The 26,847-nt window shown below is 29.0% G+C and overlaps 1 protein-coding gene across 1 annotated transcript in view; it reads right to left on the reverse strand.

Annotated features, from left to right (window-relative positions):
• LOC113367665 overlaps nucleotides 1-26,770 on the reverse strand; it is a 39,187-nt gene extending 12,417 nt beyond the window's left edge. Inside the window, exons 1-11 of the mRNA XM_026609252.1 lie at nucleotides 26,767-26,770; nucleotides 26,586-26,648; nucleotides 23,869-24,007; nucleotides 14,608-14,722; nucleotides 14,304-14,520; nucleotides 10,967-11,372; nucleotides 10,860-10,920; nucleotides 8,266-8,385; nucleotides 5,219-5,525; nucleotides 2,497-2,686; nucleotides 4-250 (exon numbers count right to left, since the gene is read on the reverse strand). Of these exons, the coding sequence (XP_026465037.1) occupies nucleotides 4-250; nucleotides 2,497-2,686; nucleotides 5,219-5,525; nucleotides 8,266-8,385; nucleotides 10,860-10,920; nucleotides 10,967-11,372; nucleotides 14,304-14,520; nucleotides 14,608-14,722; nucleotides 23,869-24,007; nucleotides 26,586-26,648; nucleotides 26,767-26,770 (1,869 nt within the window). The remainder of the gene's footprint in view (nucleotides 1-3; nucleotides 251-2,496; nucleotides 2,687-5,218; nucleotides 5,526-8,265; nucleotides 8,386-10,859; nucleotides 10,921-10,966; nucleotides 11,373-14,303; nucleotides 14,521-14,607; nucleotides 14,723-23,868; nucleotides 24,008-26,585; nucleotides 26,649-26,766) is intronic.
• Nucleotides 26,771-26,847: the final 77 nt, after the last annotated feature.

The raw sequence follows: 26,847 nt of genomic DNA on the forward strand, positions 1-26,847 counted from the left end.
AGCAGAATTCGCTAAATCATCAGGATCAGGATACCTAGGCTTATTAATTTTACTCGGTGCAGCACCTAAATCCAAATGTCTCGGCCTGGACGACATGCCCAGACTATCTTCATGAAAACTTTGCGTTAAATGATTTATGGGTTTCTCATAATCATACTCCGTTTCTTTTGATGAAAGACCCTGGTTTGTATTCCTCAAAGAATCCACTGGATAGGAGTAGTTGACGTCGTCTCTTAGTTGTAGAGGATCACTGAGGTAAAACAATTAGAAAGTAAATAAATTTAAATACAGTAGAATCCGATTAGTATGACGCCGGATATATTGACAACCGCTTATTATGACGTAATCGCATTAGGAAGTTTGGTTTCCATATAAAATACCTTAAAAAAACAGCTGTCTAGTCGGATATATTGACATCGCTTACATTGATATGTCGCTTATAATGACCCATTTTTGCAAAAAAAATATGTCCATTTATAATGACCGACATGATTTTACATGATGTGGCCAAGTCTACGAAAGCAATTGCTATGTCTTTTGTGCACAATAGAACTAGAGACAATTTTTACAATTAACTAGCTGTAAGTGGAATTCTGTCTTAAGGCAATTAGGGCATCGTGCCTTAAGGCAAATTGCTGGAACTTCCCGTACCTAAAATTATTATTTTTTTTAAAAACGATTAACATTTTTGAAAAAAATTTACTTCGAAAAAATAAGATTTTTGAGAAACTATAAATTGGACAAAAAATAACTTTTTTTTGAAAAAAATTTTTTTTTTAAAAATAATTTTTTAAAAAAATTTTTTTTTGAAAAAAAAAATGTTTTCTTTATTTTGACATATTTTGGAAGATCTGAACTTGTTTTTCAAAGCAATCGTACTGCTTTAACTGCATATAGACAAAATATAAAGCGCGTAAGCGCGGCGTCGCTGTCTAACGGGTAAACATTGATACGGAACCCATAGGAAAAAACAAATTTATACTTAGTTAAAATCTCTATAAAATATCTAAAAATTTGATGTGCATATGTCTAATGATCATTTTTGACCGCCAAATGGCATTTTTTTTACTTTTTTCGTTAGATCTCCGAAACCGCTAGACCTGCCTTTATGAAAAATTGATCAATTCTTTATCTTGTCATTACAAATAGAATGTTTTTTTGAATTATTAAAATCGGACGCTCCGTTCTCTTAAAAACTGAGTTACCGTTTTCGGCACTTTTTGCCCCGTATCTCCGGAACGGCTAGACCTGCCTTCGCCAAAAACTAATCAGCACGTCTCCTTATCAATACGAATCGAATGTTTTTTTAATTATTCAAATCGGTTGATCCGTGTTCCCGAAATCGTCGACGAAAATTTGTATCCGCATATACATACACACACGCACACACACACACACACACACACACACACACATACATCCATTTTTTCTAAGGTATGCCAAAATGTTCAGAAACCTCTGAAACGTAAAGATATATAAAAATTGTCATTTTCGATTTTTTTGCGATTACTATAACTTACCCTACGGGAAGTTAAAAAATGTAAAGAAATCAATCAAAAATTTCTGATTACTTACATTAAAAAATCACATTTGTATGTTTATGAGTAGGGTAGACCAATTATTAATGGTCCACCACGGATATCTCGCAAACAAATAAAATTAGATTTTTTTTTCAACAAAAATATTTGATAGTAGAGGGCAAAAAACGTATAAATTCATAACCAGCCATCACCTTTATTCTTATGACTTTGCTATCAGAAGATAAGCAGCACATGAGTGGGATAAAAAGGACCAGCACCTTTTACCTTTAGCAACCTTTACTTTGGCAAAGGTGTAAGCAATAAAATAGTAAAATTTAAAAAAAAGCAATTTTACAAGAGATTAATTAAATAAATTGTTATTCATAATATTTATTACAAATAGCAGATCAATGTAATATACTGTGTTATCTTTGTAACAAAATGTACCCACAGAATTAATATTTTGCATTGGTTCAATAATTTAGCGTAAAATCTCTTTAATTTAATAGAAGAAATTGCATCTCTTTGCCCCCTGGTTGTCCCAGGTAAAATGGATCAGATACCAAATTTTAAAAAAATAGTAAAAAAAATAATATTTATATAATTAGGAATTATGTGAAATTTTTTCTGTACATAGTTCGATAGATGCTTGTTTGATGTGTGTTATGTGTTGCAAGATTGTTCATTGGGTTTAGACAGTATAATTACTGAAAGTCAAATTGGACCTCTGTACCCCGCCTTACCCTATGTCAATTTTATTTTTTATTAAATTTTAATGTGTCATTTTTATTTTTAATTAAAACGTTTGTATAGGCTTTTCTTTTGAATTACTGAAACATGTAACATGTTTACATATTAAAAAGTTTTTCTTCAGTACGCTTATAATGACGACCGGTTACTATGACGAGATTTCGGCGTCCTTTCGATGTCATACTAAGCGGATTCTACTGTATTACAATAAGATTTATTAATTTACCTGTATGTGTCGGAAACCATGACGCCGTTTTTGACAAAACTTTTTGCAGGATATCTGTTTTGAGATTCTGTTGGAATATTTGGAGCGTCTTCTTTAGGCAGTTCCATTTTTGGTTTACCTGTACCTTGCATTGTTGATTGAGGCTGTCTTGAGAAGTCTAGAGCGTTGTATTGCATATTCGATTTGTAATCTGAAAAAAAAAAATGGAATTAAATACATCTATATATATATATATATATATATATATATATATATATATATATATAAATCCCGTGTCACGATGTTGGTTCGCGATGGACGCCCAAACTACTGAACCGATTTTAAATTTTATTGGCTCATCGTGTGCATATATATCCAACTTAGGTTATAGGAAATTTTGAAAAGTAAATTTGAAACATAAATATATAATTTTTATAAATTTCTAAAAATTTTGACAGAAAATGATCAAAAAAAACAAAACACTAAAATGACAAATGTCAAAGTTTAAGGAAATTTCGATATATAATTTTTTAAAAAAAAATTGACATTTCAAAAAAATAAAATTCAAAAACATGTTCATATATAGAAATATCCAACATTTAAATCTAAATTTGATGAAATGCTATATTCAAAATCAATGTTTATAGTTTTAAATCTAATTAAAAATCAATGCTTAAAAATTTATATAAATGTTGACATGTAAAAAAATTAAATGTCATTTGTCAATATTTATGAAAATAATTATATAAATAGATTTACGATTTAGATTTAATTGATTAGCTTACCAAATTATCTTGGAAATCAAAACTTCATCAAAACATTATAGATCAGAGATCACAATAAAAAGCGGCATATTGAATTTAAAATTAATCATAAACAAATTTTGACATTTCACAAAAAATATTTAACGACTTTCTTAAATAAGAAGCAAATAAATTAATTATTCCAAGTTATGTTATAGGCAATATTGCCAAACAAATTATAGATACAAAACGTTATTGTAAAATAAATATTATCATATTATATTAATTTTGGACCAAGAAGGAAATATTTTGACATTTATAAATTTAGTGCATATTGGATATATGAAATTGACATTCACTATTTTTCAATTAAATGCAAATGTAAAAAATCAAATATTTATATAAAAAATTGTATATTTAGATAAAGATACTGCGTTGATTTAGAGTAAAATTTAATTTATTCTTTAATTAAAAAAAAAATGACATAACGAAATTAAAATAAACAAAACACTATGATGCGTTGGAATTATTTATCGGAGTGTAAAGAAATTTGTGTAATTAAAATATAATATTATTATTAATATATCAGTTAAGATATATTTTGATTGTCATCGCAAATGCTAATCTTACAGGAAATTGTAACCTCTTAAATGGAATAGTACAATCTGAGGGTATCATTGGAATCTGACAAAAACAAACTAGACAAACTAAATATTATATCATATTATATTAAATTTTGACCAAAAAGAAAATATTTTGACAGTTATAATTAATTTGAAATAAAATGCGAATTTCAAAAATCAGATCTTTATGCAAAAAAATATTTATTTCCACTTGTGTTGATTTAGCCAAACTTATGAATATAACAATTATATAATTCTTCATTGATGACTTAAAATAACTAATAATTTATTAACAAATACATAATATTTGAAAGAAAGTTTTATTGACATATATGACATGACAAAAGTATAATAAACAAAAAAACTATGATGCGAGTGAATTAATTTTTGAAGTATGAAATGTCCAATAATTTTGAAAATTATAACAAGTTTTTAACTATTTGTCAAAGAATCAGAGTCCAAATCTAATAAATATTTGATTTTTGGCACTTTTATTAATTTTTATCAATTTAGGCATATTTTTTATGGCAAAACAACGTTTGCCGGGTTAGATAGTATATATATATATATATATATATGGCGCTGGTGGGCCATATATTATTAATTAATTAATTCTTGAATGAAATCGCAATAATTTTATTTCAACTCGATAATGACTGTTTATTAATGTCTCAATTGATAAAGATGTTGATATTACATTAAATCAAATCTAAATTTCGATCACGAGAAAACGCTCGTTGGCAAAAAACTCGATACAATATTTTCGATCGTTTTAAAAAGCGCGACAATAATATTCGATCGTATAAAAACAATCAGATCGTTATAGCTTGCTTGATGCCAGATCCGAATCAACGTAGCCCAATATAATTTAGTTTTGTCATCAATTGACGTTATTCAACTGACATCTGTCATATGGTGTTCATTCCGCCATTGTCATCAATTGACGTCCTTCAACTTCATATGGTGTTCATTCCGCCATAGAACCAAAAATATGGAGGCTTAGTCCATATTAATACCAATTGTAGTCATAATAAATTTCATAAAATATTATTTATATTTCGTTTATTTTTATATATGATTAATATCCACGACACTATGTGTTGTCATACTGATCATTAATAAAACGTTATTGGTATTTTCTTATTTATAATAGAAAAGAAAGGTTTCAAGAATTATACATTTTTTTGGCAAAAACTACTAGAGAGAAACAAAAGCCGTGTCCGATCTGACACTTGAATTTATTTTTGTTTTTTTTCTGTGCTGTCAATATATGGGCCAATCTGTCCAGTAACATGTGATGCGTGTTGACGAGCCGCGATGCGTGTTGACAACCCGCTATATATATATATATATATTGTATATGTATTATCTTCTTACCTTGTTCCATCTCTCCTCCACCACAAGACGTCCCCGGCTTGTGCAAATCCCTAATTTGGTTCCTATCGCCTTCATTCCCAGTTCGCCGACAATCCAAAGGATTCGTATAATTGTATTCGACAGAATTGTTTTGTGGACTAGTAATCAAGTCCACAGGATTCGAATAGGAGTCTTCAAGCATCCTTGATGTATTATCGGAGACTTGTTCCGGGTTGGTGAGGCTTGTCGGTGGTGTCATGTTTTGCTGCTTTTTGGCCAACGCTCGTTGCTTTGCACGTTCTTTGGCTCTTTTGGCTTTTGATCTTTCCTGGGAAGAAGAAAATTGATATTTGGTTAATTTTAAAAATAGATTTTTGGCGATCTGTGTGCACGAGTGTCGCATATAGACGACATCCAGTGTGTCGTTATTTAAGTCAAAATAAATAAATAAACCAGTTGGTTTGGTATTTAGCCTTAAGGCAAGTTACATGAACATCCCGATATGTGTAAATAATCGACTTAATCAAGAAAAAAATGAGTAAATAATATACTTCATCAATCCTACTTAAAAAAAAAACGATAATAATTTTAGCAAAGTTTGACGAATTTTTAAAATTAAACTACTTGTCGTAAGGCCGTAATATTACAGTAAGTTCTGTAAGACCATGATGTATATCGCCAAAAAAAATTTCCATGAAAATCGGCTTAAATTTTTTTTCAACAGTTCATTACAAGAAAACGGCTCGGTGGATTTTCACCTAAAATTAATCAGTACCATTCCCAACTAATATCTTTCGAACAGTTTTTGATTTTTTAAAATCGGTTCGGTAGGATGAGCTTAATTGTGGACGAAAAGTTTAACACTTTTTTTCAAATTGCAAAGAAACGGCTTGGCAGATCGTCGCACAAAACTGAAAAACGATAGTCCTCACCGAAATACATCAAATGGCTTTTAAATTTCTAAAATCGGTTCAGGCGTTTTTGAGAAAACGTCGATCAAATGTCTAATTTTGACAAATGCCAAAAAACGATACCAATTTTTGCAAACTTAGACGAATTTTTAAAGCTAAACCAGTTGTCGTAGGGCCGTAATATTTTAGTATGATCTAGAAGACTATGGTATCTACCGTCAAAAAATTAATAATAAAAATCGAAAACTTTATTACAAGAAAACGGCCCGGCCGATCTCTACCAAAAACTAATCAGCACGATTCCCAACCAATATCTTTCGAACGATTTTCAAAATCGATTCAGAATTGCGGACTAAAATGTAGACGAAAATTTTTTCACTTTCCTGCGATTTATAAAGAAACGGCTTGGCCCATCGTCGCACAAAACTGACAAACAATAGTTCTTGTCAATATACATCGAATGGCTTTTAAATTTTTTAAAATCGGCCCGGCCGTTTTCGAGAAAACGTCGATTTACGGCAAAAAATCTGTTCACACACACACACACACACACACACACACATACTTTTTCCAAATTTGGTCTCATTCGATTCAGAATGGCTTGAAACGTCGAGAAAACATAAAATTAGAGAATCGGATTTTTTTATGAAAACATAAACTTCTTCTTCGGGAAGTTAATAAAATGAAAAAATAAATATTTTATCATCCTGACAAGAAAAATTATAAGTAAATTTTCAACTTTTGAATATATTTTTAACTTCCCGTAGGGCAAGTTATAGTAATCGCAAAAAATCTAAATTGCAAGTTTGTGCAGATCTCACGTTTCAAAGGTTTCTGAACATTTTGGCATACCTTAGAAAAAATTTTAAGTTTTAATTTTAATTTATTTTCTGAAAATGTTTACAATATATCCCCTCCAATAACCGTTTCAACTCGGTTCGATTAGGTTTTGTTTATATATGTTAACATTTCTTGTAAATATACATAAGTAGTTCATTGTTCATAAATTAATCAATGATTGATTTTTATGTTAATTGTTTATTTTCATTTTTCGAATATTTTATTAATTAAGGTACGGGAAGTTTCAGTTAGAGTTTTATTCACTAAAGAAGGAACAAACTGGTACTCAAAACGTATGAAAGTCTATTGAATTTTTTTTTGAAACAATTTTTTTATTAATTTTCTGGATGTTTATCAACACACGCCATTCATTCTAACTCGGCTCAATTAGGTTTTACTTATATATGTAAATTAATCAATGATTGATTTTTATTAATTGTTTCTTTTTATTAGTTGTTTTATTCACTGAAGAAGAGACAAACTGAGTCTCAAAACGTATGAAACCCTCTCCATTTTTTTTTTTTTGAAACATTATTAAGCATAAGTAAACATAGTTGTTTGTAATCGCTAGTTTTCTTTTCGAGTGTTTTATTCACTGACGAAGGGACAAACTGGGACTCGAAACGCATCGATGTGTATGTGAGTGTGTGTGTATAGATACAATTTTTCGTCCACGTTTTCGGGCGCATCAACCGATTTGAATGATTCAAAAAGCAATCGATTCCTATTGATAGGGAGATGAGCTGATTAATTTTCGGCAAAGGCAGGTCCAGCCGTTACGGAGATACGGAGCAAAGAATGCAGAAAATAGAAATCGAGTTTTTGAAAGAACAGAGTATCAGATTTGAATGATCTAAAAAACATTTAATTAGTAATGATTGGGAGAAGTGTTTATTAGTTTTTGGCAAAGGCAGGCCCAGCCATTTCGAAGATACACAGCTAAATGTGCAAAAAATGGCAGTTTTTGAAAAAACTAAGCGTCCGATTTAAATGATTCAAAGAACTTTCTGCTTGTATTGACAAAACAATTGTTTTTGAGGATAAAAAATTATTACAACTTTTTTTATTTTCCATAAAATATTTTTGTAATTTTGGATTGAAAATTGAAAAAATTACCCAGGCTAAGCACAGTCTAAGCGCCACTCTGTATAATTATACTGTTTAAAAGATTATACTGATTAAAAGACTGCAATTTCCGACAAGTATATCTTATGCTATAAATCACAAAGGCAGACCATAAATTTTTGTGTTATAAATTTGGAAAATCAATGTTTTAGTTGTAAATAAACAAAAAATCATTTATTATTATTATCTTACCCTTTCTTGAAGCAGCCGAGCCAATTCCTGGTCCTGGGCTTCTATTGCAATTAATCTGTCTCGATCTAATTGGACGTTACGGTCAGAACTTTCTTCTTCTTGTAATTGCCTTGCCAATTCCTGTAAAGCAATTTAAAAAAATTAAAGGTATCAAAATTACTTTGAAAAATCATAAGAAAGACATAAGAAAAAGTGAAATAGATAATTATAATTTTTTTATAATTTAATTTAGACTCACCTCTGCTCTAAGAGAGTTTTGTAGAAGTCCATGAACGAGTGTCACTCTAGTCATGATTTCCAAAATACAGGGACTACGAGCACACTCGCTCGAAGACAACACAATTTCCACATTTTGAGATATAAAACACAAATCAATATTGATATTAGTATTAGCATCAGCATATTAAACTAGTTGATATTGGTATTTAGCCTTGAGGCAAGTTACATGAACTTCCCGATATGTGTAAATAATCGACTTAATCAATAAAAACTAAATTAATTTATGATTGGATTTATTACGCAAACGCAAAGTATTTTCTACGAACACGTAAACTCGAAGTATTTTCTAAAAGTAAATTTTCAAAAATCAACAATTTATATAATTGAATCAGTTTCCGCAAGACTTTAATGGTTTAGTATGTTCATTAAGACCAAGAACTACTATCGTTTTACCAAGTAAATCCTCTAATTTTAATTTTAACAAATGTCAAAAAACTACTCATTTTCTCAAACTTTGATAAATTTTTAAAATTAAACGACTTGTCGTAAGACCCTAATATTTCAGTAAGCTCTATAAGACCATGATATATCTCGCTAAAAAAAATCCATAAAAATCGGCTTAAATTTTTTTTTCAACGTGACAAAAATAGAAATGTTGTAAACATGTCGTTAATAACAAACTCTGAAAATAGTGGTATCAATATCTATACCAAGCTACCTCTGTTATCACACAGTTTTGAGTCTTCAAAATCGAACTATATTCGACAATCAAAATCACCTGGTTAAATTAAATTCTTAATACAAAAATATCTTTCAACATATTAATTTTGATCTATCTAACTAAATTAAAAATAATATGTGCGCATTATTCATTAATAGCATACAGGATGCTCTCAAATTCATAAATCGTGTAAGGGGTATGCACCCATTTATAATAATTATAAATATAACGGTCAGAATACAAACTACGCAGTATTCTTCGTGAATCATACATACTTTACAATGTATACGCAATGGTTCAGAATTGTTTAAGTGAGTTCTTCAATTTAAATTAACCAATTTAACTACATATTTTAATATTTTGACTACATGACTCTTCGGTCGAAAGATTAGCGCATAAATTACTAATATTTTCAATACAATTTAAGCTATACATAACGCATTAACATTTTAAAACACATAGATTGTTTTTGAACCTACTACACATTTGGAAGAAAATTTATACCAAATGCACATTTGTGAACGATCTTATTCAAACATTTATAACGATAAATGGAATGAACACCATATTTTTTTTGCTTCACAAATATCTTTTATCTAGATAGAATTTTCAAAATTGATTATTAAATAAAATTCTATAAAATATTCTTGAACCGATATGTGATAATTACAAGAAAACGGCTCGGTAGATTTTCACCTAAAACTAATCAGTACCATTCCCAACTAATATCTTTCGAACAGTTTTTGTAGAATGAGCTTAAATGTGGACGAAAAGTTTAACACTTTTTTTTAAATTATAAAGAAGCGGCTTCGCAGATCGTCGCACAAAACTGACAAACGATAGTCCTCATTGAGATATATCAAATGGCTTTTAAATTTCTGAAATCGATTCAGGCGTTTTTGAGAAAACGTCGATCAAAGGTCTAATTCTGACAAATGTTAAAAACGATACTAATTTTTGTAAACTTTGACTAATTTTTAAAGCTAAACGAGTTGTCGTAGGGCCGTAATATTTTAGTATGATCTAGGAGACTATGGTATCTACCGTCAAAAAAATAATAAAAATCGTCGAAAAATTTTTTTAACACTTTATTACAAGAAAACGGCCCGGCCGATCTTTACCAGAAACTAATCAGCACGATTATCAACCAATATCTTTCGAACGGTTTTTGAATTTTTTTAATCGGTTCAGAATTGCGGGCTAAAACGTGGACGGAAAATTTTTCACTTTTCTGCTATTTATAAAAAAACGTCTCGGCCGATCGTGGCACAAAATTGACAAACGCTAGTCCTCATCGAGATACATCGAATGGCTTTTAAATTTTTGAAATTGATCTAGCTGTTTTTGAGGAAATCTGTTCACACACACATACACACACACACATATACTTTTTCCTTAATTCGGTCTCATTCGATTCAGAATGGCTTGAAACGTCGAGAAAATATAAAATTAGCGAATCGGATTTTTGGATGAAAACATAAACTTCTCCTTCGGGAAGTTAAAAAACATTGACTCGATTAACATTTCTTTAATAAACTAAAATTTCCATATTAAAAATTTAACATACAATTTACAAAAATATACAAATTTAAAATATTTACATAAAAAAGCTCAACAGTCCGTACAAAATAGCATTAAAAATCTTTCGACTTACGGCATCCTTACGTTCTTGCAACAACCGTTCATCCAAATCATCACCACCTCGATGTCTCGAACTTTCGGGATGATTCGATGAATATTAACCCTTTCAAATCGTTTAGCCAGATCAGAACCAGGAGGCAGCCCCAGATCATTATGCCTAACTGGTACATCAATTTGGCTTCATCAGAATGGTGAATGGTCACATCTGTCGGCAGTGGCGGCGGCGGTCCTCTATAACTGGGGGCTTGGTGATGGAACTGATTCAAATTCACCCCGTGATCGATCATTGTATTATTTTGGCTAGTCGAAGGCATCATATCGAAATTGTGATTTGCTCCTCTTTCCATTTGTGATCGGTGACTTATTATTGGCAAAGGACTGTTTCTGATGTAGTCTTGTGTTAGATGAGCCATGGGGCTGTGGCCGTCGCCCATGGGGCTGTTGGGGTCGTGTAAAATTGGGGGAGATGCAGGGCTCATGCTGCCACTTATATAACCACCTGCCCCTGTTGGACTGGAATGGATACCTGGAGGAAAATAACTACATGAAGCAGGAGTACTTTGAAAAGATATGTAATAATAAGATTAGTGATTTAGATCTATTTTTTCATATGGATACTGCTTTTACTTTTAAACAGAATTATGTCTGTAAATGTATTAATGATACTGCACGGTATATGTCCTAAAACTTCAAAGAAATTTTTGTAAGCCTATAATATTTCAAGCAAATTATAATATCTGTAATTGTTTTAATCGTGATTTTTATTCATTTTAAAAATTCATGGAAATGATCAGTTGAAAATGGTGCTGATTAATTTTTGTCAAACATCGGAAGTTTTATAAGCTTACGAAAATTATAAAAATTCAATCAAGTTTATTAGAATGATTGACCACATGTACATATCATGTGTTATTGTTTATAACAGTTAATAATTTTATAAAACTGCAAAATTGTTCAGTAATTTTATAAAACTGCAGAAACTTTCAATAATTTTATAAATTTGCAAAAACGTCCAATAATTTAATAAAACTGCAGAAACGTTCATTATTTTTAAACATTTGCAGAAATGCTTTATAATTTTATAAAATTATAGAAACGTTCAATAATTTTATTAAATTGCAGCAAATTTCCTAATTTTATTAAATTGCAGAAAATTTCCCAATTTTATATAAATGCAGAAATGTTCAATAATTTTATACATTTGCAGAAACGTCCAAGAATTTTATTTATTTACAGAAACGTACAATATTTTCATAAAACTGCAGGAACTTTTAATGATTTTATAAAACTTGAGCAACGTTAAATAATTTTATAAAATTGCAGAAATGTTCAATAATTTTATGAAACTGCAGAAATGTCCAATAATTTTTATAAAACTTCAGAAACGTTCAATAAATTTTTTAAATTGCAGTGAATTTCCTAATTTTATATAAATGCAGAAATGTTCAATAATTTTATGAAACTGCAGAAAGGTATAATACTTTTATTCATTTGCAGAAACGTTCAATATTTTTATAAAACTGCAGAAACGTCCAATAATTTTATAAAACTGCAGAAACGTCCAATAATTTTATACATTTGCAGAAACGTTCAATATTTTTAAAAATTTACAGAAACGTTCAATAATTTTATAAAATTGCAGAAACGTTCAATATTTTTAAAAATTCACAGAAACGTTCAATAATTTTATAAAATTGCAGAAACGTTCAATAATTTTATAAAATTGCAGAAACGTTCAATATTTCCATACATTTCCAGAAAAGTTCAATAGTTCATACATTTGCAAATATAATAATTAAATAATTTTATATATTTAATTTCTACATTTAATTTTTATACGTTCAATAATATTAAAAAATTACAGAAATGATCAATATTTTAAAAAAATTGTAGAAACCTTCAATAATATTATAAATTTGCAAAAACGTTCAATAATTATAAAAATTTGCAAAAACATTCATTAATTTATATTGCAGAAACGTTCAATAATTTCATACATTTGCAGAAACGTCCAATAATTTTATAAAACTCCAGAAGATTTCAATAATTTTTAAAAATTGTAGAAGCGTTTAATAATTATATAAAATTGCAGCAACTTTCCTAATTATATGAAACTGCAGAAACATTTAATAATTTTATAAATTTGCAGAAACGTTCAATAATTTTATACATTTGCAGAAACGTTTAATAATTTTATACATTTGCAGAAGCATTCAATAATTTTATAAAACTGCAGAAACGTCCAATAATTTTATTGTATAAAACTGCATGAACGTCCAATAATTTTACAAAACTGCAAACGTCAATAGACCAAAAATCGTCTAAACACATTTTTCTCAATTTGGGTGTCAAACGATTCAGAATGACTTGAAACGTCTAGAAAACACAAAATTAGCAAACCGCATTTTCTGACAAAAATAAACTTTGTCCTTCCCTTTTGGTCAATTATAGGGTTTATACAAAAACCGACATTTCAGAAAACCAGTTTTCGAATTTTTAATTTACTAAAAAACCGGTTTTAACGGGTTTTCAAATTTTATATAGAAAATAAATTTTTGCTCGAACATTCTGTAATTTATCCGCAAATTTAGTGTAATTTAGAGTAGTATTTGACTGAATTTATTTATTGTTCAATTTTATGGTTAGTAAACAAAATTATTTTAATTTTAATTAGTAGAACTAAAAAATAATAGTTTACCTTGATCAAATAACTTTGAAAATAATTATTCGTTATTCATGCATCATATTCGCATATAAGAATGAAAATATTTTTATGATAGTGAAAGGAAAGTTTTCGAAAAAATAAAAATTATACATTTTTAAATAAAAAATTCATTAAATTAAAAAATAAAAGTAATAAAATATTAGATACATGTTGATACATACTTGTTAATATCACTTTTAGTTTTAAAAACAAGCTAAACTTTTATTTCTGTTCCGTGCAATTTTAATTAATTAATTTTAAACATTCTAATTATTTTTTACTACTTAGACGTGTCCTTTGTTTACTCACAAAATTTCCTGAAATAGAAAATACTCTCATACTTGCCACCGAACTATGCTTAATTATTTTTAAAGCCTGATATAATAATTCTAAGTTTTTTGTTCTTTAGGTTGTGGCTTCAAGAGTTTAAAACTCTTTTTTTTAAGTTTGAGTAGAGGAAGTTACTTCTTCAAGAAGAAGTCACACTGATTTAAATTAATATATACACTGGTATAAAAATTTAAATTAATATATACGAAACCTTTCTGGGAACCATTGCAGACTGATAAGATATTTTACCGATATGATTTCAAGAATCAAAACGCTTTCATCTATCTTTTATATTTGGTTATATTTGTCATTTTCCATTTATACAGTGAAAACCGACTTTTTTCACTAAAAAACCGGTTTTCGGATTCCATAATTTTCGCCAAAAAAACGGTTTTTGAAAACCGACAAACCCTAGTCAATTACCTGAGTCGTTGTAGTAGTCGACCGCATCAGGTGGTATGGCAACCCCATGTGTTACCAAATGACGACTATGGTCCAGAAACGAAGAAGGAGAATTTTGTTGACTACCACTACCACTTGGTGCAGGTGCTGGTAACCTTTGGCCACTATGTTTTCTCGAATCAGTCGACGGAGGTTTTATTGAAGTCTTGTTGATTTGCGAAGACGCTTCTCTCTCCTGCTGAGGAAGCAGAAAAGTAACTTTATTACTATCACCATAATATTATGACTGTAGTGGATATAATATTTTTTTGTTATTAATTTTCACCTGCAGCCTTCGTGCAATTTCCTTGTCCATTTCTTCAGCACGTCTCTGCTGCTCCCTTTCATCCCTTTCTAATTTTTCTGCCAATTCGCGCGCCAATCTGGCATCAGCCTGCTCCCTAAAAAATTGAAAAAATAAGAAATTAGATAAAAAATTAGACTACCACTGCATTGGTTCAAAATTAATACAAATTATACAAGTACAGTATTTGCAACATAATACATTAGGAGACGATTCAACACAAACAAAAATATTATGAAAGGAAAATGCAGAAACATCCTAGCCACCTGCCCTGGAAAATTCTAATTATGAAATCTAAATTATAATGCCAGACTTCTAGTAACACTTACTTATTGAACGTTTCTGCATTTTTATAAAATTACTAGCAAACCCGACGAACTCCGTTTCGCCACCAGATGGTTTCGTGAGAAAGATGAAGAAATTTTTTGTTTGTTTTATATTTGAAAAGAAAAAATTTGATTTTATTGCACAACAGTAATGAATTTATTTCGATTACAAAAATGAAGTGTTTTTTAGTTGAACTTCTCTAAGTAAATGAAAGTGAATCCGCAAATTATCCGTTTCATTGAAGTGCTCTTTGGTAAACCACATTTTTTGTTTTTTGGTCTGAGGTTAACACAAACAAAGCTGATGGATTTCCAACTCGTGAACAGGCAACGTATAACTGCCCATGTGAAAAACAATGATTTTCTAAATTATCTGTTTGAAATTTATCCCGCAAACACGAAGCGATTAGCGAACTGGAAATTGCAATCGTTTAAAGTCAAACGGAAGACCAGTCGGAATCATTGGCATGTCACCAAATCTCCAGCAATTTTTGATTGAATGGTGAAATTCAGTGCGTGTACATCATTATTCTTTGCGGCAAGAATTGCTCGTTGACTTAATTGCAAGCATAATTCTGATAATTTTAACTAATGTCATTACTCGAATTTTTAATTACGGTGCGTGAAGTTCCAGCAATTTGCATTAAGGCGGTCTTTTCAACGAATGCAAAATTTCCAAAATCGGTTTGTGCGTTCTGGAGTTATTTCGTCAGAAAGAAAAACCCGACTTATTTTTATATATATGTAGATTAAATATGGTTACAATTTAATGAAATTATTGAACGTTTCTGCAGTTTTATAAAATTATTGAACATTTCTGCAGTTTTATAAAAATTATTGAACATTGCTGCAGTTTTATAAACTTATTAAACGTTTTTGCGGTTTTATAAAAGTATCGACTATGACTATAATTTTATAAAATTATTGAATGTTTCTGCATTTTTTTAAAAAAGATGAATATGGCTGTAATTTTATAAAAATATTGAATATGGCTGTAATTTTATAAAAATATTGAATATGACTACAATTTTATAAAATTATTGAACGTTTCTGCAAATATATCAAATTATTTGACGTTTCTGCAGTGATATAAAATTATTGAAAATTACTGCAGTTTTATAAAATTTTTGAACTTTACTGCAATTGTATAATATTATTAAATATTTCTGCAGCTTTATGAAATTATTGAAGGTACAGACATTTTCAATAATTTTATACAGTTGAAGGAACAGAAACGTTCGATAATTTTACAAAATTTAAAAATATACGAAACATAAAAATATTGAATGTCGTTGAAATTAAAAAAAAAATTTATGATGCTGTAATTATATAAAAATATTGAATACGGCTACAATTGTATAAAATTATTGAACGTTTCTGCATTTTTATAAAATTATTGAACGGCTACAATTTTATGAATTTATTGAAAGTTTCTGCATTTTCATGATATTATTGAATGTTGCCTGCATTTTCATGAAATTATTGAACGTTTCTGCAGTTTTGAAAAATATTAAACATAGCAACAATTTTATAAAATTACTGAACGTAGCTGCAGTTTTATAAAATTATTAAACGTAGCTGCAGTTTTATAAAATTATTAAACGTAGCTACAGTTTTATAAAATTATTGAAGGTTTCTGCAGTTTTATAAAATTATTAAAAATTACTGCAGTTTTATAAAAATATTGAACGTTTCCGCAGTTTTATAAAAATATTGAACGTTTCTACAGTTTTATAAAAATATTGAACGTGTCTGCAGATTTATAAAAAATATTGAACTTTTCTGCAATTTTATAAAAATATTTTCTGCAATTTTGCAATATTACTAATTATTATAATTGTAAATATATTTTACATGGTTACTAATTTTTAGCATAAATTTTAGTTCTAGTTTTTATCTGAAATTTGATTATATATATATACATATATATACAGAAAATAATATTGCAAAAATCACCTTCTTATAAACAAACATCTGAAATCCTTTAACATTTATTTGCCTTCACAAACACAATTTTAAAACACTTTTTTAAATAAATAGTTTATAAAGCAAATGCTTATTGTATTTATAAATTAATTGCCCTTAATAGAAACCAAATAAGCACAATTTGTTTAAACACTTTTGTAAAAAAAGAAATAAAGTAATAATAAAAGCACTTGATTGAATCACAAACGGAATACTAAACTAATAATTGATTTATCAAATTGTAACAACACTTGTGTTATGTACAAATAGTCACTATAAATTTGTAAAATATATGAAACTGTTATATTTAATTAATAACTAACAAAACGTAGAACTTATTTATCTGATAACAAAATAAAGCACTAAAAGTATTTAGTTATTTATTTAATTTATTACGAAAAATATTTCAAGTGGTTTGTGTGCACAGTCGGTGCGTCAAGTGTTTCTTCGAATTTTTTCTAAAGAAACGAATTAAATTCGAAAGGAGGGGACCTCAGGTCAAAAACAGGTTCTTGCATGTCCTTTATATATATATACACACATATTATATACACATAAATCAACATACACCTGTAATGATAGACACCTGTACCCCGAGACCGATGATGGTGCAAATCGAATTACACTTTTCGTACTAATAATAATGTTATTTAAAACTAGATCTAAGGTATTTTAACCCTGAATAATAATACTTGAACTAAGAGAAAAATACTACATGATATGTTTCATTAAATGATGTAATAGTGAAAAAAAGTGGGCTAGCAAATCCTAATCTTGGGTTCGAGTCAACCTCAGCCATCTCGGTATCAAGAAGTATCATACCAGACTTTTACCAGATGGTAGATCTTAAGTAAAAACTTAAAGGGATTATTTTTTGGTCAATTTATTAAGCAACAATACAAGGACTACATAATTGAGGAAATATAACTAATACAAGATAAAACAAAACTAGTTGAAAGTGGTATTTAGCCTTTAAGCATGAACTTTTCGAATGTGTAAGAACTGACTTTTAATTTTCTCAAACTTTGATGAATTTTTAAAATTAAACGACTTGTCGCAAGGCCGTAATATTTCAGTAAGTTCTATAAGACCATGATATACATCGCTAAAAAAGTTCCATAAACATCGTCTTAACTTTTTTTTTCATCAGTTAATTACAAGAAAACGGCTCGGTAGATTTTCACCTAAAACTAATCAGTATCATTCCCAACTAATATCTTTCGAACAGTTTTTGATTTTTTTAAATAGATTCGGTAGTTTGAGCTTAAATGTGGACGAAAAGTTTAACACTTTTTTCCAAATTACAAAGAAACGGGTCGGCAGATCGTCGAACAAAACTGACAAGCGATAAGACTCATCAAGATACATCAAATGGCTTTTAAATTTCTGAAATCGGTTCAGGCGTTTTTGAGAAAATGTCGATGAAAGGTCTAATTTTGACAAATGCCAAAAAAACGATACCAATTTTTGCAAACTTTGACGAATTTTTAAAGTTAAACGAGTTGTCGTAGGGCCGTAATATTTTAGTGTGATCTAGAACAGGGCTTCTTAAACTTTTTTATATAGCGACCCCCTTCAAGCTTAGGAAATTTTATACGACCCCCTATTTTACTATGTAAATAAAATAAGGATTGAAGAATATGTACCCATTCATGTTATATATAATTGGAATCGTTGACATAAAACTATATATATATATATATATATATATATATATATATATACAGGGCCGGTCCTGGGGTCCTTAGCGCCCGCATGCAACTTTTTTTCTAGCGCCCCCCCTCCCTATTAATATTAACTGTTTTAAGAGTTTATCATTTAAATTATATAAATATCTACATATTTTTTAAAAATTAATTTTTAATTATTCTGGTTTTAGTACACAAAACATTAGATATAATCTAAAAGTGTATAAAATATATTGATTTTAAATTTATTTAGAAAATCGTGGCGTTTCGCGGGTTGATTATAATCAAATATTTTTAAAATTTCAATTATTTTTAACAATATTAATATTTGGGTTTTTTATTATGCAATTTATTCTATTTAGCAAATCATGCCACGTTGGATTTTTGAAATTTTAATTTAATTTAATTTTTCATCATTTACAATATCCAAAATTGCGTCGTAAACTTTTCTTTATTGATATCGTAAGAGCCGAATTGTATTTATCCTTGTTTTTCGTCATATTCAGAGTATCAGTTTGTTGTTTTAAAGTTAAATTTTTAACTTATTTTAAAAGTATTGTCCAAAAATCAGTAAAAAAAATTAAAATTAAGAAACTACACATTTCTTGAAATATATTAAAAAAAACTTATTATATTTCTGCATAGTTAATAATGATTAAATTTAGAGTATGGACACCGCTAAGTATAAGGCCTTAAGATTTTCGTTACAAAGTAAATTTTGCTTTCATTTTTTATATTTGTTCCATTTCCATAACCCTAACCAAGCTTGTTTTCAACATTCAAAATTCATCAGAAGCGAAACATTTGCAACAAAAACAAAAGTTACAATTTAATTTCTCGGAATAAACATGCCATTTTTCAAGCACTCACTCCCCATTTTTATTTTCCCCATTATAAGTTGTTTATATTTTTTAACAAATTCCGTTTCAACTAAATCAGCTCGCAATTTTTCGTCAATAATGCCCAATAATTAATTTTATTTTTCGTAGGTTTGAGCTTATGGGATTGAACACTAGACAATTTCTTTTTCGATTCCACAGTAACTTTATACAAAGAAAAAATTGAATAAGTGAATTAAGCAATGAACAGAGCTGTTATTTACTAATTTGCAGAATTACTAATCGGTTAATTGTTTCTACTGATATCACATTGCAAAATAAATGCTTTTTGTATCTCCGTATCCCTAATTAAGTTAGATTGTTTATTATCATTTATTAAGTATTCTAGATTTTATATAAATAATTCTAGATTTCATATAAAAAATATAAATATTATATTATAAATTTAATTTCCGAAACTCGTTTTGGCGCCCCCTAAGGCGTGCGCCCGCATTTTTTGCATGCATCGCATGCAAGGCAGGACCGGCCCTGTATATATATATATATATATATATATATTTATTCAATAAAAAAATAAACTCTTGTAACAAATTTTTTATAAGAAAACATAAAACTATATCAACATATTCAATAGAAAAAATAAAATTTTGTAACATTTTTTTAATGAAAACCTATTATAAACATCAAACAATATTAATGTGATGAATGTGATTGTTTATTTTTACACAAATAATTAAATCTAGGCTCAATTTAAGTTAGTGCAGATCGTAATAAATTTTCAACGTATATTAAAGTTGAACGGTATTTTGATTTTATGTAAGTTAATGTAGAAGAGGCTGATTCACATAAATATGTTGCACAAAATGGCAGTAATTTGTTTATTGCCATTTCCGATAGTAGGGAATATTCTGATTTGATTTCGAACCAAAATTCATACACCGACAGTTGAAAAAATCTGAGTCGCAAGGAAGTATCACTTGTTAATTCGGTAAATTCTTTTTGTGCTTTTAAGTTTGAGAAATTAATTTTTTCCATTTTAATTGAAAATGGATTGCAAATCCATTGTTGTGTATCGATATCATTGAGAAAATACCTATGCTTCCATATTCTTCAAATGGTTAACTATAATTTTTGTTATAGGAGTATCTTTTTTTGAAATATTGTTACTAATTATATACTCGTCAATTAATGGAAACATTTCGAGCGATCCACTTTCTACACTGTTTTTCCATATAAGAAATATTTTAACAAAGTTCTCAAGTTTATTTTTTAACATAAACATATTAACGCAGACTCCCTGCATTGATAAATTCATATCATTGATTTTATCAAAAATATTGGCCAAATAGCATAGCTTGAGAAGCCATAAATTATCGTGGAAATAGTCGGCCTAATAATACTAATTTTAAAATTTTGTTTATAATGATTGAAAAGTATCAGATCTTTGCGACCCCTTATTAGTAGTCCCGCGACCCCCCTGGGGGTCGCGACCCCCACTTTAAGAAGGCCTGATCTAGAAGACTATGGTATCTATCGTTAAAAAAATAATCATAAAAATCGTCGAAATTTTTTTTTAACACTGTATTACAAGAAAACGGCCGGGCCGATCTTTACCAAAAACTAATCAGCACGGTTCCCAACCAATATATTTCAAATGGTTTTTGAATTTTCATAATCGATTCAGAATTGCCGGCTAAAACATGGACGAAATTTTTTTCACTTTTCTGCGTTTTACAAAGAAACGGCTCGGCCGATCGTCGCACAAAACTCAAAAACGCTAGTCCTTATGGCGATACATCGAATGGCTTTTAAATTTTTGAAATCGGTCCAGCCGTTTTTGAGAAAACGTCGATTTACGGCAAAAAATCTGTTCACATACACACACACACACATACTTTTTCCTTAAATTTGGTCTCATTCGATTCAGAATGGCTTGAAACGTCGAGAAAACATAAAATTAGCGAATCGGATTTTTTGATGAAAACATAAGCTTCTCCTTCGGGAAGTTTAAAAATAAAGAAAGTATTATTCTTTCTACAAAAAAGTGAGCTTTTTTCATACTGGAAAGATGAATTACTTTCTCAACGACCTTATATTTATATACATGTGGGCGTATGTGTAGGTATAGATGTGTGTATAATTACGATTAATGTCTTCTAAAACACAATTGCGTGTTTTAACAAATCGTGGGAAAGCGTCCGAGGAAAAATCGCGTTCCGCTAGGTGCACCTCGGGACGAGACCGTCATCGACCCATCAGATCAGTACACACGAATTAATTTACACACTGAAAAAGACCCTAACTAAAAAAAAGGAATTGACTAGGGTTCTATCCAATTAAAGGTACTGAATCAATATTACAACTGACGAAATATATCATATTTTCTAACATTTTCCTAGAAGACTTCTACTTATATATATTTATACTAGCTGACCCGGCAAACGTTTTGCTAGGTAAGGTATATTCTTAACAATTTCTAGAGAATCAAAAATATTAATTCTTTAAGTGTATAAGGATGCCTTGATTATAAAACCAATAAACCCCATTAGTTTGTCTATATTTTGTCCAAACAATCAAACTGGAAGTTTTATATACTTTCTATAGAAAACATGGTATAATCCAATCCAAGCCTTTTTTGGTCTTTCGACTTATTGATTACGTTTCAAGTTTCTCAGATTCTTTTTGGATTCTGCATTTTGTGTATAATTGTAAAAAATACTACTGAGCTTATAAAAAATTTTCAAATTTCTCCGAGTACGCAAAAAGGAGGAAAATGCATTACACTATTTAACTGAATGTGGTAAAAAGAAAATTATATGGGATTGGATGAAAACAAAATTAAAAATCTCGAAAATAGATGTAACTGAAGATGAAGATAAACTTATCAAAATAGATATACAATATAAATCAAAGGAAGAAAATGATGTTAAAATTTGGCTGGTATCTGGAATTTTTTATATAATTTATATCATGGTTTTGAAGAAATAACACTCATTGAGAGGAATGTAAGAGAAAAGAGGAAAGAATATTTTTTGAAGAATAGTTATATAAATCCACTTATGTATAAAATATTGTAAAATAGAATGTATATATTTATTTATGTAAAATTAAAATAAAAAAAGGAGAGAGAAAATGAATTAAGTATTTCTTCTTTGACCTGCTTTTTGAAAAGTTTCCAGTAACATTCGATGAATTAAAGTAAATTTAATAAAAAGTATATATGTGGAGCAGGGCGAGGCACAAAGGTCCAATTTGACTTTGAGCAAATATTAAATATATTATAAAAATCAAATAAATTATATCACAACAAATAATACATTTCAAACGAACAATCGTCTGACTAAGTTCAGTAAAACTGCCAGATACTTCATCATTGTAGAAATGTTAATGTCTAAAAAATTTGTTATCTAGACATTTTTACCCCATAGACGGGGTAACTTGGAACGGCTAGGAGGCAAACAGGTTTAATGTCTTATTTTACAAAAGGTATTTTACGAAATAATTACATTTTTAACTAATGCTAAAAAATTACTAACGGAAAAAATATACTTTTATTATGGATTTTCAAAGATTACAGTTTATCTCCCGCCAGCAAAGTCATGAGAATCAAGGTTATAGCTGGTTATACATCTTTTACCCTCTACTTTCAAATATTGTTGTTAAACAATGCTTAACTTTATTGATTTTTGACACATCGGTGGTAGACCTTTTTAACCCCGGATCTTCACATATTACTATCTATTCTTTCGTAATTTCTGGGAAATTATAACTGGGAAAATGTTATTCGACAAAATGCCCATTTGATCGATACCAAATTTAGGTTCTGAATTTGAATAACATAAATAAAAAATAATATAACTTAGAAAATGTTTTATAAATACCAATGAGTATATAATTATACAAATGAGATCTTTCAGAGCACCGTGTTTGAGAAAAATATGCCAAAAAGTGCATTTTCATATTAACATATCAAAAATGTTTTATATTTTGAGTCTCTAGTAACACTTGCGGCCCGTTTACTAACGTTTTTGTATATAAATAAAACTACAAACAAAATTACTTACTACAAATTTATCATAAATAAATAATATTCGCGTAAAACATCCTATTAAACGTAATTGAACATCATCTGTCAAAAACGTTTGACATTTGACGTATTAGCCACCGCCCAAAGTTTTATTTAAATTACGCTTCTACAAAAATTTCCAAATTAAAAATGTAAAGTTTCTACGCGATTTTGAAATAATATCTCACTTTTCTGACAATCTGCTGTTTAATTAACACGAATTTTTCAAGACTAAGACTGGCCAAATCGGTTTAGTCATTTTCGAGTTTTACCGAATCATTTGATCGAGAGCTACATTTTTATATATAAGATAATATATATATATATATATATATATATAAAATGATATTTCTACTCACTGTTCGTTTATCATCTCGTGGTAGAGCCTGGCCCTGTGCTCGGCCTCGGCCTTTTCGCGCATTTGAACTTCGCGCGCTTTTGGCAAATCCTCGCGAACCAGCGCATTGCGGTGCTTGTTTCCGGAATAGTGTTCAGAAACTGAAACAAAAATCGACTAATTAATACATTTGTGAGATTTAAAATATTCGCAGATAACAAAGGATATGATGAACAAAGTCCGTTGTCACACTCTAGTTGTTGAAGGAAACTATTTGGAACAATGAAAGTGGAATTAGAACAAAACAATCGGGGAATGATTCTGAAACGTTTTTTAGGATATATAGCTGCTAAAATAGCATCAAGTAATTTTGATTGAAATATAATTGATATTGAAATAAACTTGTAAATCGAATGTAATATGTTATAAATAGGAAATTGAAGTTTCAAGGGGCGCTTCAGAACAAACAGTTTGCACAAAACGTGTACAATTTGAATATGTTGTATACAAATACAAGTACTATGATGTCAAATACTAAAATTTGAAACTTTTCTCATCAAATTTTAAGATAATTAGACAACATTTGAACGAAGTACCGGGATCAAATAATGTCCTAAATAAGAAATTAAAATTTCAAGGAGCTCCTCAGGACAAACAATTTGCACAAAACGTGTATAATTTCAGTATGTTATACACTGCCACTATCACTATGGTATCAAATACTAAAATAGACAACTTTTCTCACAAAATTTTAAGTTATTTAGACAATATCTGAACAAGTGCCGGGATAAAACAAAGCTGTGCATACAAAATTAAAACTTCATGGAGATCCTCAGAACAAACAGTTTGCACAAAACGTGTACAATTTGAGTATGTTATACATTGACACACGTACTATGATGTCTAATACTAAAAATAAACAACTTTTAACACAAAATTTTGATATTTAGACAACATTTGAACGAAGTACCGGGATAAAACAATGTTATAAATAAGAAATTAAAATTTCATGGAGCTCCTCAGGACAAACAATTTGCACAAAACGTGTACAATTTGAGTGTGTTCTACACTAACACGCGTACTATGATGTCAAATACTAAAATTGACAACTTTTCTCACAAAATTCCGAGACATTTAGATAATATCTGAACAAAGTACCGAGATCAAATAATGTCCTAAATAAGAAATTTAAATTTCAAGGAGCTCCTCAGGACAAACAGTTTGCACAAAACGTGTACAATTTGAGTATGTCTTACACTGACACTCCTACTATGATGTCAAATACTAAAGTAGAAAATTTTCTTAAGAAAAATTTCAAGTTATTTAGATAATATCTAAACAAAGTACCGGGATAAAACAATGCTAAGCATACGAAATTAAAACTTCAAGGAGCTCCTCAGGACAAACAGTTTGCACAAAACATGTACAATTTGAGTATGTTGCACACTAACACACGTACTATGAAATTTTTGTTGCAACTGCTAATGCAAGATCAGGTAATTTTGATTTAAATATGAATAAAATAAGTCTGAGTGGCATTTACCTTTGACTTGTAAGTTAAATGTAAATATTAAACAACAAAATAGATATAACTATTTTAACTATTTTTATTCGAAAATAAAACTTCGACTTTAACTAAAAAACTAGTTAATGAGATTTCCAATAGATACCTCTCGAACACTATTATAATATCTGTAATCGAATTAATTAAAGTAAACAAAAACTTTTTTTACGTCCTAAAAGCACAGCCCATTATTGCAAATTTAAATGAGTTTATATAATTACTAGCACTCGCACTAAATCTTACTTTAGTAAGATTTTAACAATATTTCAGCAAAGTTTTATTACTAGTATGGTAATATTTTAGTTGCAATAAAGTTGGAATAAAATTAAAAGCAAGTTATAACAAAGTTGGAACAAAGTTAAAATCTAGTAAAAATCTAAGTATAATCTATCAATTAGAAGCTAACAAGATTATATTAAGTTTTCGACAAGAACATGATAAGATTTTGGTAAAAATCTAGCAGGGACCTTATTACAACCTAATAGGAAATTTGAACAAACTTTGGCAAGAGTTCAACCAGAATCTAATAAAAATTCTAGTTAGAATGCAGTTGAAATCTGATAAGAGTCAGAACAAAATTATGATAAAAATTTTGTAAGAAGCTGGCAAGAATCTAATTATACCCTTGTAAAAACGCACTGAGAATCTAGAACTTTATACGAATTTAGTAGAAATCTTGTAAGGGACTTATAAGAATCTCGTATAAACCCAATGACTATCCGATAACAATCTTATGACTTTGTAAATTTTGATTTTGTAAAATAAATACCGCTTGCTAAATTTTAAATAATTACAATTCTCAATTCCAAAAATTTTCGTTCTAATTACGATTTGATTGGCAACCCAATCGGCGTATGAAATTCTAGTAAATGATGTATTTAGCATAAATAAAACGGCAGAGTCATCTATAAATCATATCTAATTGTATTGGCAAATAATATAGATATAAATTTATTCTGATTATAAAGTTGGAACTAATATTTATTCTTTCGACGCAATGTGTGTTTGTAAAATTATAACGAAAACTGAGTCACCGATAACCGTTAAAAAATAAAGGAGAGACTGAAGCGTCCGGATTAGTATTTATTACTGGTTGTAAATGAATCATTTGAAATATATATATATATATATATATATTAAAATTTAAATGAAAAATAATTAAAATATGGACTTACTTTCTTTAGATTGTAGTTGGTACGCCAGCGCACCATCTTCCCTCACCAACCATTCTTTACAAACTGAAAATATAAAATAGAAACAAAAATTATATTTAACAATTCGTGATCAAAACATCCATTCAATTATTAAATTTAAGTTGATATTTAACGTAGAAAACATTTCGAGTTGTTATTCTACTCATATTCAGTAATAATAATCGCTGAATATAATTCGCAACGTCAAAACAAAAATATATAGCAAGGAAATTCAACAAGTTCT

Source organism: Ctenocephalides felis, unplaced genomic scaffold, assembly GCF_003426905.1.
Source record: "Ctenocephalides felis isolate EL2017-DRISC unplaced genomic scaffold, ASM342690v1 CF-g0.4_SCAFFOLD_01170, whole genome shotgun sequence".
In the NCBI taxonomy this organism is placed as follows: domain Eukaryota; kingdom Metazoa; phylum Arthropoda; class Insecta; order Siphonaptera; family Pulicidae; genus Ctenocephalides; species Ctenocephalides felis.